Here is a 13,468-nt window from a genome sequence, read left to right as displayed (position 1 = left end):
ATAATTTGAGATATTAACCGTGGAATTGTGAGCATTTGAATGGCGATTGACTGTGATAATCTTTGCTTCGAAATTTGTATAATTTTCCACTGTATATTGTCTTCTTGTTGTATATTAGAGCAAATGCAACATATTGCTACAATTACTATCACCATATGGTGTGACTTTCTATTCTTTATAAAGTTCAGATGCCTACTACGAAATTTATATACCTATACAAAATAAGGAATGACTATTTTTCAGTTTTAAACAAGCTGTTAGGTACATTATGTTTTGATTCCATAATATAATCGAGTTGACTCAATTAATATATAAAAAGACTTGATCATTTCGTTTAAGTATAAAAATATAATTGAGAACAAAATAGATTTTGAATGTTCGAGAATTATGAAGATATGTATATGTACATACATATGGTAACATGTAATATGATATATAACATATAATACATGTAATATGCATATGGTACATGTAAATACTATGGAAACATATATTATATGTATTTTTGTAAAATAATATAACTATGAAAAGATATAAATATTCTGCTATATTTGCTTACGTAATTTTTTGTTGAAATAACATTTTCAAATTTATTTTTGATAAAATATAAGAATTTGTCTGTAATTTCTCTAATATATTTATTGGTTCATTTATGCATATTTCCAAAAGATTTTTGTTTACTTCTTAAAATAGTCACCGATTATACATTATTTTTAATACAAACAAAATAATTTCTATGATTTTTAGATTTCTTTTGTTGCTTCTCCACAACTATGAAATATGTAATATTGAGAATATTTAGAGAGATAGATATTTCGTTTTCTACATACACTTTATAGCACAAAGAATATAAGACAGAAGTTTCTTTTGCACTATTGGCATCACGACAAATTTTACTTTAGTCTTTGTTCATATTTATACCAATTCGGATACTTATGGGAAGATTTGATCAATTTGGTTACTTTATTTGGAAAGTTCACCGTATCGAAAACCACTTCATACGGATTTCCTTTCGTTTTCAGGTTTCAGGATAGGTCAGACTCTAAAGATGCCGCGTGCAGAGTCAAACCGGACAGACCCTGTCCACCGAGCAAGTACAGAACGCCTTCTGGTGTCTGCAACAACGTGAGACATCCTGTTTGGGGTTCACGGGGTGCGCCCTTCTTGAAACTATTGCCGCCAGCATACTCCGATGGTAAATAATGCATTTATAAAATAATATTTAATAGTATTACATGTCACATTATTAGATCCGGCATGTTTAATTTTGCAATTCTGATATCAAATTCGTAATTTCCAGTTCAAGTAACTCATATCAGTCAGATAAAATACTAGAATTTCACAGCGGCACCTCCTATTTTTGGAGAGCACCAAAATACTGTTGCTTCGTCAGCAAATTATTTACTTCGCGACAGAAGCAATTCATCCCTTCGTTTCCTCTTATTGGAATGACTGTAACTGCTTAAATCAATCAAAGACTGTGGAAACAGAAAACGCACAAGAATTTACAACGATAGTACATATACTTTAAGCGCACAAAACTACTTATCAAATAATGGTAAATACTATATGTTTTTAATTTTGGACTTTACTTACTCTTTTATTGATGATGTTATATGATCCTCTTCTTGTTGTAATAGGTAAAAAATATGTTGCACTGTTAAAATAACTATGATGGTTTTTAATGCGTGCACACACGTATTACAAGGCAACATTACTGTCTCTTGTGCATTATTTCTTGCAGTATCTGGTGAAATTTTTTTTTTCTGTCTTAACAACCTGCATCCAGCTATTATATATATCCAGAAATTCAGTTTTTAGATGAATCGTGACATGATATTACGATATCGCTGTTGTACGTGGATCGATTTGATTGATTTTGGGTTTATTCAAAGGCTTATATGTGATTTACATTAGAAAAATGCCTTTAATTTTAGAAAATATTGCGCGCGTGATGAGATATTAATGAAAGAAGTTTCAGGTTAGGTTGGAATCGCAGTTTCTCGAGTAAAAGATACGCGGTAGCGCCACGCTATATACGGGGTGGCGATATAATTTTTCGTGTACCTGGCTGTCTAGATAAATAATAAGTTTCGTGCAAATGCGAAAACTTTCACTAATTTCGGCCAATTTTTGGTACTCGAATCCATTGTACGGCGTCGTGTTATCGTACCTGTTAGAACCATAGATGCTTCTCCATACCGATGAAACCAGAGCTGTAAATTCTTAATTACAATTACAATACGATTACTTGACCAAGTAATTGAATAATTGCCATTACAATTAATCTGTCGCATGTAATGGTATTTTCCAATTACTTAATTACTACCAGTAATCCCATGCATTACTTAATAATTACTTATAACGGCCCAGAAAGTATTAAAAGGCGTCTCAAATCTAAAGTAGTCAAAAATACCTAAAAGTAATTGCAGCGACATGGACAGTAATTGTTACAAGTAATGATTACTGTCTTCCAATTATTTGTAATTACTTTGAATTACTTTTTCTCAAATCTAAAGTAGTTAAGTATACCTAAAAGTAGTTAAAAAAGTAGTTATAATTACTTTTTAATTACTATCTGGGCAGTTATAAGTAATTATTAAAAAGTAATTGAATTACTCAGTAATTAAGAATAAGGTATTGCATAATTACAAAAAAAGTAATCAACAATGACTTAAATAATTACTTTCTAATTCCAAAGTAATTGTTCCAAATTGTAATAAATTCCAAAATAATCATTACTTTACAGCTCTGGATAAAACCAGTGTCATCAGACGACGACGGTACTATGCCGTCGAGGTACCGTACCGTCGTAATAAGTACGACGTCATTATGCCGTCGATGGATCGTGAAATAAAACCGGTCATCCGCTGATCGTCATCCCCGTACGCGTTTCCCGTATCAAGAATGGAAAGTGAAAATCGGAACGAGCTAGACGTGCGAGCTCAGATCCATTTTTACGAGTGTTGACATGCCTCCGAGGATTAGAAACGACGGATTAGCATGCCAGAAGGCGCGCCAACCCGACGAAATAGAGAGTCCCTCACTGCGAACATCAATTGCGCCACCGTTCGCGCGAGTAATAAGCGAGTCCACCTGCGAATCCATCCTTTTCATCGACTGTTACACGTTCGCCACTAAAACGGAACGATTCTGCCTTCCTAAAGAACAAAAATGATGCATTATGTTGGTAATAAAATGATTTCGATTGTTAAATTAATTAATTATACTTTAATTTTTGTTTTTGTAATAAATATTTTTCTTTTTATATTCCTATTGTGTATCACTTCAAAGTGCAGATTTTGCTCTATATTTTTCTGTTATCGGTTTCATCCTCACATTGCTAATGTTACAAGTTGCTGAGTTGTGGCCTAGTTAGAATTCACACAAGTATATCGCACACAATTATTTCTTTGCCATCGTTGCTTCTATGTATAATTAAAAATTAACACAGCGGTGAAAGTAAACCCGCTAACAAAAAAATTGAGAGCAAAGTTTATATTTTGAAATGGTACATAATATCAACATATCAAAAGAACTATTTACCTCAACAACAAGTCTCTTATAGATACATTAAATATAATAAATAAAATACGTGGTAAAACATTTAGAAGACAAAATATACTTCAACTTATGTTTCTGTTTTTAATCTGTGTGTATAAAGATATGAATTTACATAACATCCGTCGTCTACTTCATATTTTTCATTATTATTTCGTTTGTTTTTGGTAATCATTGCAATAAAAGTAACGTTGCCTATAGTATGTACTACAATATCTTTGAAATTAAAGGTAAAAGAGAAACATTGATTTATCGGTATAATTTATTCTCCATTTTAGTCACTATTGCTAAAAATTGGAATGCATGGATTGTTAATAGATAAATAATTTTAAAAAGAGGTTCATAATACATAGGTCACATTGGACGATTTGGTAGATTTAATCTTAAAAGCTTTCATACCACATGAAATGCTTCTGTAACAGATATAACACATATTTCATACACTCATGACGGAAACAACATCAAGACAGATATGATGATTTCATCTAAATTTTCTATTGGTAACGAATTATTAATCCACCATTCACCAAGACTTGAAATAGTCGATCGGCATAAATATAATTAAATAATAAAAAGAAATGAGATGAACTTAATGTATCATTATTCGAATAGACTATTCTTCACAAATCCCATTTAGAATAGATAAACAAGTGAAAAGTAATGCTCAATTGCATTTATCATAATAGGTACAATTACATTGTTTAAACTTGAAAGTTTAATTTAAAGTGAAATGATCGACGACGTTTCATTTAAAATGTAAAACTTTGACAAGATGAAATGATGTTAAGAGTGCAGTGGAAAAAATAACAGAATTGTGCAACAAATATTTGTAACGATCAAACATGCGGTTCTATGTCTACTGGGAAGGATTTACGAGCAAGCAAGGAGTTATCTACGTTTACGGTAATATTTAAATAGCTAGCGTTCCCATGCTTGTCTCTGGGCGAGCGCATGTATCAACTTAATTAGGGACAAGGACAGGACTTGTTAAAATACTTTTCGATCTATTCACCCTTCTTCATAGTCGAACAAATATTTGTGCAATACGAGTGGACAAACCGCGGTGGAACAGCCATAATCGCGTCAGTATAAATCTTTATCGCTCTCTAACAGCACACCTGACTGTTAGCGATGGGATCAAGTACGATATGTATCCATGAATCCGTTAAATCAAACTGAATCATTCGTGTACAGAGTAATTAAGCAAGGTTGAAGCAATTGAAAATTAACATAAATTAACACGTGCATTTTTTTATTACAAGACTTTATAAAAAGGAAATAGAGGCAGGTTTATTTAACTCTTTCATGTAAAATTAGTTTATATTTCAAATTAATTTCAAATATGTTTATAATTTTTTATTCATTTTTAATACGTATTATTAGTCCCATATACTCAAATAAACTATGGAATTCTTTGTGAGATTTATTTGAAATATTTTGTTTTATTTTTACAAATATCAGTGTACGTCAGGAAAGTCCCAACACTGCTGTATCATTTTTAACATTATCTTTTATTTCAATCAATTTATTATTAATATAGTGTTATGTATTATTAATCAAATAGATGGATACTTTATTTAATCAGACCGTGTATAGATCTTATGCATAGTAATAATATCTACGAAGACACTATATTTAAGATATGTAGGTGAACGTCCTTTTAGAGAAGTATTTCAAAGCCCAAAATAAGAAAATGAAAAATGACGAAATTATTATACTTTTATATACTGTATCTAAGTGATTCATTGCTGAAGATTTTCCATTAAACTAAAAATTGTATTGAACTTATCTAGTCCACTAGGATTCGAACAAACTTGCGAAGCAGTTGATCCCATCGCTACTGAGTGTATTTACCTGTCGTCAAACCGAAAGATGATAATCGTGTAGGAAGGCACGCAGCTTGGCTCATTGTCAGCCTACTTCGCCGCGAGATTCATCAAATACAGCCAGCCGTGCGTAACCATGACACAGAATTTTGACACACATTGCACATGTCCAGGCTGGACCCCCTTCGTAGACGTCATTTACATCCAGTGAGTCACGAGACCTTTAAATCTGGTACTTGCAAGAAGAAAAAAAAACACTTTTCGAGGGAATATATTTGCAGCTCATATATTCTAATTGAATTTGTTCCTATTACTGAAGAATGATATATGTTTACTGTACTAAAAGTCCATACTTTTAGTACAGTATCATCTGTAGTGTTTTGTTCAATAATTTCATTGGGTACTTCTTTTGACGTATTTAACTCATTTTTAATCGTCTTCGAAAAGGAGGAGGTTACTCAATTCGACATGTATATGTGTATGTATATATGTATATACATATATACATTTTTTTTTTATGTATGTTACTCGATTACACCGAGACGGCTTGACTAATCGGGATGAAACCTGTTGCATCTTGTAGAGCATTTCTCCGCGGTGGTCTTATTATCAAAAAATTTGGGGATTTCTCATTTTTTACGCGTTTTTTTTTTGCAAAAAACTGAAAACTTTTGTATTTCTTCTTATTCCGAAATGGTTTAACCAATCGGATTGATCTTCTTGCATCTGGTAGGGCTTCCGTTGCCTCTTAAAAGCTTAAAAAGAAATTTCACCTACTTCCATTTTTTACCACTTTATTGCACTTTTTATCGAAAAATTTTACTATTTCGCGTATGTTCGCCCCGAATTCGATGAAATCGATGAAACCCTTTACATTTTGCTGCCGGACAGGTTTTCGAGTTGATCACTTTGCAAAAATGATTTTTCTTATTGTTTATAACTATTGTTATTGCAAAATTCCTATTTTTTTATGAAACTCGGCGAGGAATTTATCGATCGAGATTGAACTTTCCGCATTTAATGGCAACTAATTTCATGATTTTTCCATTTGTAAAGATCCATGAATTTCTTAATGTTTATAACAATTGCTACTGCAAAATTTCTAGTCTTTTATGTAACTCGGTAAGGAATTAAGCGATTGCGATGGAGCCTTCCGCATTTCATGATAGATGAATTCGTGATGTTCCCATTTGCAAAAATTTATAGACACTTTCATTGTTTAAAACCATTGTTGGTGCAAAATTGCTATGCTCTGGTGTAGCTGGAAAAAAACTTCAAAAAAGCAAAAAAATTACGCTAAATAATGACAAGAAAGAAGAAAAATATGTGAAATCAAAATGAGCTGCTAGTACATGGAGGTGCTTTCCAGCATAGTGCAATGGCGACACTGTGTAACACAATGTAAAATTCGGTGCTTTCCAACTATGCGCAGCTAAAATGCTGTTTTCAACAGTGCTGATGTACAGACTCTAATGACAACTCATGCAGAGTGATTGCTCCACACTTTGGCGGTGAAATGAAGAAGCTAAATAGCGTATCTGCCACAAACTGAGACTGTTTAGAAATTTGCCTAGATATCCGCGGCCTGGAAGTTAAATGCTTGGCGTGGTCAGCCAAGGTCAAGGTGTCGATGAATAAGAATTATTTTAAAACGCAAAATAATGAAAGTGTACTCATATTGTCAGAGCTTGAAACTGACGAAATATCTGAAAGCTTTCGAGAGTAAGGTATTGGCGTGGATGAATGACCTTAGAAATATTTTAAAACCCAATATAATGAAAGTGTACTCATAATATTGTCAGAGTTTTAAATTGACAAATTACCTGAAAGTCTGTGAGAGAGAAAGTATGGGTATTGATGATCTAAGAATGCCTTGCCTGGCCACGCCAAACATTTGACTTCCAGGCCGCGTAAATCTAGGCAAATTTCTAAACAGACTCAGTTTGTGGCAGATACGCTATTTAGCTTCTTCATTTTACCGCCAAAGTATGGAGCAATCACTCTGCATGAGTTGTCATTAGAGTCTGTACATCAGCACTGTTGAAAATAGCATTTTAGCTGCGCATAGTTGGAAAGCACCGAATTTTACATTGTGTTACACAGTGTCGCCATTGCACTGTGCTGGAAAGCACCTCCATGTACTAGCAGCTCATTTCGATTTCACATATTTTTCTTCTTTCTTGTAGATTTTTATAGGGATCTTCTATTTTTCAATGATAACTCCTTGAGTCCCCTACTTTTTCATGTACTTGGCGCAATTTTTTTACTTTTTTGAAATTTTTTATCGGATCTCACTTCTTTTTACAAATCATTTATTATATAGAATCTATTTTAAATTTATAAAAATAAAATTGATATTTCTGTAAACTCTGCATAAGAAGTCTAAATTTAAAACATATTGCTGATATAAATATAATCAATAATGCAATAGTGTAAAAAGTTTTGACACTTGGCAGGTTATGAATGATGACATCTATTTCGACTCTCGACGCTCGATGGCCGACGAGCCATGCCGAACCGAATGATTCCAAGAGTCGACGAACGATACTCGGCTTTTGCTTAGGTCCTATTGGCTAAGGGTTGACGACGGGAAAATAATACGAAAAATACGAAATTACGAATAATAATAAGAATAATCTCAGTTGTTCGTGGACCGATTTTATTGATTTTGGTTTTATTCGAAGGCTTATATGCGGTTTACATAAGAAAAATGCTTTTAAATTTAGAAAATATTGCAGGCGTGTTGAGATATTCATGAAAGAAGTTTCAGGTTAGGTTGGAATGGACCATCTCTCCTGTAAAAGATACGTGGTAGCTCCAACGCCAGGTATATGTACACGGTGACGAATAAGTTTTCATGTACCTGGCGCCGAGACGCTACCGCGTCTCTAGATAAGGAATTTACCAAACGCAATCAATCCTTTCACATTTAGTTGCATATGTATTCCTGATAATCCCCTTTGCAACTATGCAGGGTGTCCCAAAAATATTGGATGTCCTTGAAACAATGTCAAATTGGATTCAGACAAATTGGATGTCTTTCAAACAACTTTTTGCTTAGCGAAAATGTGGTCCGAGGTTTCGTTAAGGAGATATTAAGCGAAAACCCCGCGAGTACGTCGGTGGATCGCATGCGGTAGCGTAGGCTCCGCAGATACTCCTCCGACATACTTGCACTCTGATCGGTCGTGAGTTTCTGTTTCTGGAATATCCCCTTAATGAAACCTTGAACACCATTTTCGCTAAAGAAAATGGTGTTCAAATCACCACCCCACCTGCCCCGGAACCACCCCTTTCAAGGTCCTCCAACGTTTTTGGGTCATTCTGTATATTGCTCATAACTATTGTTATTGCATGAAACCTATTGGTTATAGATTGGCACTAAAAAGTGTGAATTAAAATAATTTTTGGAAAAAAAATATAACCGACTTCAAAAAAATATTAAAATTGCACTAAAAAGTATGAAATAATTTCTATTTCATTTATATTAAATGATATTAAATAATATATTAAATTTCTATTTCCTTTATATTAAATTATGTTAAATAACCTTTTCATAGTCGGCGCAAAATTAAAATTACTTACATTAAAAATTACCAAATTTGGTTTGACTTTCTATCGGTAGGACAAAACTTACGTTCTTAAATTATTGGTATCGTCATACCTACTTTAGACATCATATACATTAACATTATTCAATATCCCCACCTCTATCAAAGACTATACCAACCTACTCAGACATTATTTTCATAGAGAGAGTATATACATTAGCAGTAACCAGTATTTCCACCCCCAGGCCCCGCGAAAAAGGATGCCCCAAACCTACTCAGACAGTATTTTCGAGTAGATAGTACACATGTATACATTAACAGCATTCAATATTGCCGCCCTCACCAAAAACTAACTCAAGCAGAAATTACAAATTATTGATATGGCGTCGACTACGAAAAGGTTATTTAACATAATTTAATATAAATGAAATAGAAATTATTTCATACTTTTTAGTGCAATTTTAATATTTTTTCGAAGTCGGTTATATTTTTTTGCCAAACATTATTTTATGGTTGTTTACGCCTTCAGGAATGCTCCCTAAATCTTCATGTTTATTTTTTAAATTGTGTTAGAATTCCATTCCGCTTTACTTAAGTTAAACTCATAATCACTCCGCCAAAATAAATAATTAAATTTTCTTGACACTCTATCATAAATAACGTAAACAGACTTTCTATTTTAAACCGGCACGATTATTTCTATTACTAAAACACCTTATTCTGGTTTAGAGACAGCGAAATCTATTGCAACTTTCTAGGCCGATGGTATACCAAGTATTCATCTCTCGATTATGTTCGACAAACCAAATAACTCTTATTAGAAATCGAAAGCGTTTCGACCTGATCACTCTGATCTGCCATTCCTTTTACGAGCGAACACTATAACTTAGAATTATTATCGAAACCTCATTATTGATGGAATGTAATTTTACAAATGTATTTATTTTGTTCATCTTTACTTGAAAACTATTATCAGTAACATTTACTGTGCAATATGTATATTAATCGATCAAATATAAATATTAATATCAAATTCGGTCTGTCTCTGATTTTATTTAAAAAAAAATACTATTTTAAGAACTAGAGTCGTTGTAAGTACAAGACACGACATACTTTAAAAGAACAATTTTTGAACAATTTTTAACTCAAAATTCTGTTGATTGTGAAGTCCTATTAAAACTGGATAATATTATAAATGAATAATTAAAAATGTATATTTTCCCAGAATTCAAACAAAATGTCGGATGCAAAAAATAACATAACTTCTTACATAAACAATTAATTATCGTAATATTTATACTGAATATTTCGTACATAAAATTTTATAACCAAACGACAGGATTCAAGTGTAATTAAACCAAATTTAATTTGTGACTGGTCAGTCGTTACCTTGTCGAAGAAAAAATGATTTGTGCAAATTCTCAAGTCTGTCGAATTTTATTGTATACTATTACATAAAAAACGTTGCAAAAAAATAACAAACGTGTTAAATGTGGAATATATACTCGGAAATTTATATTTAGATGTTTTAATTGACAATCTACATTGTGAAAAATGAAAAATGCAAAGAAAGATGGGAAATAACTGTTTCGATACGAGGGCAATTTTGATTTCCTTATTCATCTATGTATATTTTTGTATAATTTGAAATTATGAATTTATGAAAATATACATTATATTTTTAAAATATTTAATAGCGTGCTAACGGTCACATATATTTAAGTAGGCGAACGTTATCCAGGGTATCATTGAAATAAACTGACCACTCTATAGGAATATTATTTTCTTTACCTTCAAGGTTAAAAATGCAAAGTTAAAAATGCAAGTACTGTTATCGTTTTTCTTGTGTTAGTAGTAAAATATAATAGTTCTTGATGCAATCGGATAAGGCAGCTTGACATTGTATAAAGTGAAAGGAGGAGAAATGTCCGTTCTAAGATCAAACCTTTATAAACTTTCTAGACATTCTCGCAAAGTTCTGTCGCAGAAAGTTCTTTTGCTATAACTTAAAAAGGAAGCGATTTCAAAAAGATGTCATCGCCATATGAATTCCACCGATTGTGAATTCCTGGCTTCTGTTTGTCATACACTTGTTGTACTAGTATTGGCCAAAGATGCTCAATTGGATTTAAATCCAGGTACTGTGATGCTATATAATTCAATAATAATTCTATTTATTCGATCCGTCCAAATTAAACTTTTTTTTGTCTGTAAATATGACGTGTTCTCATAATTCTGGTTTACAGAGAAATTTTTTAGCAAAATGCAATCGTCACTCAATATGACACTAAGCAAGCTGTAGACTTTTCAAATATTTTATGAACTTGTGTTTATTTTTCTTCTTGATTTACTTTTGCACGAGATTTTAATCACATTCTAATTGAAATCTATGGACAATTTAGGATGACGAAGCTTTTGTTCCTAATATATATTTCTATTCATAAAATAAATATATATTATATATAATAAATGTATATAACATAGCGAATGTGTTGTCTTGATTTCTGCATTTTAATCACTTGGAAATTTGCATTTGCGCTTGACCTGTACTTTGAAACAACTATTTCTAGACTGGCATACCCTCAAACATAAAATAAATACAAAAGTTATAACGAGCTGCAGATTATTTGAAAATTCTAGGGGCGATTATAAGCCTGTGTCAGCAATTACTTCTGACTCGACCCGATAGCAATGCACTCCAAACCTATATTTATTTACAGTTGTTGGACGCAATTTTTAAGTAGGTTCTTTGGTATTTCCCACCAGATATGCACAATAAGCAATAATGATTCTTCCTTCAATCATAGGACTTTCTTAAAAGTCATGAAAAATTTGTTATCCCATGGAACCCCCTACATTCATTTCGTAACTATTATACAGAATAATTTTTTACAGAAGAGAGAGGATACCTAAAGCATCTACTATTTTGCAATTTAAATTGTGCAATTAAAATTTTGTTTAGAAGAAAAATTCAAGAAAATCGAGATTTTTATACATGTAACAGATGTCGTGTATTATTTAACGAAATATATTGTTTTATTTTGTACGAAGTTTCTCAAAATTAAGAAAGGGCAGAAAAGAAACAGTTGATGACATTTTTGTTAGGCCGAACTAACAACTCCAGACGATTTTGTGAATGGGGATCCATTTCTATAGGACTTCAAAACTTTTGAAACAATAAAACTCCATATAGATAAATGGAACATTAATAACACTAGTTTACAGCCAAAATGTACATTCAATGCCACAATTTTTTCCTTGCGTATTTTGGCCTACTAAAATCAAAAATCGCAAGAAAAAATTTTTCTATGAATAGGTTTTGTTTATATGAATTTTTGAATTTTTTTTCGATTTTTTTCTGACATACGTTCACATTCTAGGCCATATATCGTGTCAGAAACGTTCAATTGGGTCGCACAAGACGTCATTTTAAAGATGATCGAATTTCCAACAATTCCTTTTTACATTATTTTCCAATCGGTTCAATAGTTTAAGTGTTACGAGCCAACATGTATGAGAAACTTTGATTTTTTCGGCTAAAATAGAACACTAATACTTCTTCCATCGCCATGGAAAAATAGAAATTGTCAAATTATGTCCAGTTTCTAATTGTTTACGTATAGATCGCACTTTTACGAAGAAAACAAGTTTTTGTTGAAGAAAATCTATGGATAGATACCGGAGTTAGGAACAATTGACTAAAGTTACAAAAATCCCAATTTTACTCTGTCTTTGTATTTTTTTTTTCCTATTTATATAGGAAACACTTATTCAATTAATTATTTCGACTACAAATAATTTCGGCGTTTGCTTTGTCTTCTGCTGTTCGTTGGGTTCGTTTCTCTGATGAGGAACCAAATGTAGTCTCCCAACATTCTTTCAACCCAATATCCTTGATAGCGCGTTTCTGAGTCAAGATATGGCCTAGAATGTGAATGTATGTCAGAAAAAAATCGAAAAAAAAATTAAAAAATTCATATAAAAAAAACCTATACATAGAAAAATCTTTTCTTGGGATTTTTGATTTTAGTAGGCCAAAATACATAAGAAAAAAATTGTGGCATTGAATGTACATTTTTTTTTTATTTTGTCAATTAGTGTTATCTTTTCTATTTTTTTGCCAAGTGAACAATCGATTGAGAGGTGATTCTTGCACATTCGACACAAGTTGATGGTTTGTTGCAATAATTTTTTGCATGCCCATGTCGTTGGCACTTGGCACATTGCAGAATGTTTCTATTAGCTCTTGGTGGTTCTACTTTTATTTGGGTATTACATACCACGCTGATATCATAAATTTCTGTATTATTTTTATCTTGTTCAAGTTCAATGAGAAACATTAGCAATGGTGTTGATGTGCCACATTTTGTCCAGTTGATTATGTTTCCTACCCTCTGCCCTTTTTCTAACAGGTCTGCTTTTATATATTCTATATTGAGTTTTGGGTGTAATCCCTTTCTTACTACTTTGAATTTTTTTTCTGTTTTTGGCTGATAGGTATAGTAATTTGCGTTTTTATTTCTTAGGATT

The 13,468-nt window shown here is 32.1% G+C and overlaps 1 protein-coding gene across 1 annotated transcript in view; it reads left to right on the top strand.

The window, feature by feature from the left end:
- LOC128887698 (uncharacterized) overlaps positions 1-13,468 on the top strand; it is a 65,544-nt gene that overhangs the window by 25,578 nt on the left and 26,498 nt on the right. The window contains exon 4 of the mRNA XM_054143897.1: positions 1,023-1,195. Coding sequence (XP_053999872.1) covers positions 1,023-1,195 — 173 coding nt within the window. The remainder of the gene's footprint in view (positions 1-1,022; positions 1,196-13,468) is intronic.

Source organism: Hylaeus anthracinus, unplaced genomic scaffold (genome assembly GCF_026225885.1).
Source record: "Hylaeus anthracinus isolate JK02 unplaced genomic scaffold, UHH_iyHylAnth1.0_haploid 11989, whole genome shotgun sequence".
In the NCBI taxonomy this organism is placed as follows: Eukaryota; Metazoa; Arthropoda; class Insecta; order Hymenoptera; family Colletidae; genus Hylaeus; species Hylaeus anthracinus.
This window is presented reverse-complemented; position numbering and strand designations above follow the sequence as displayed.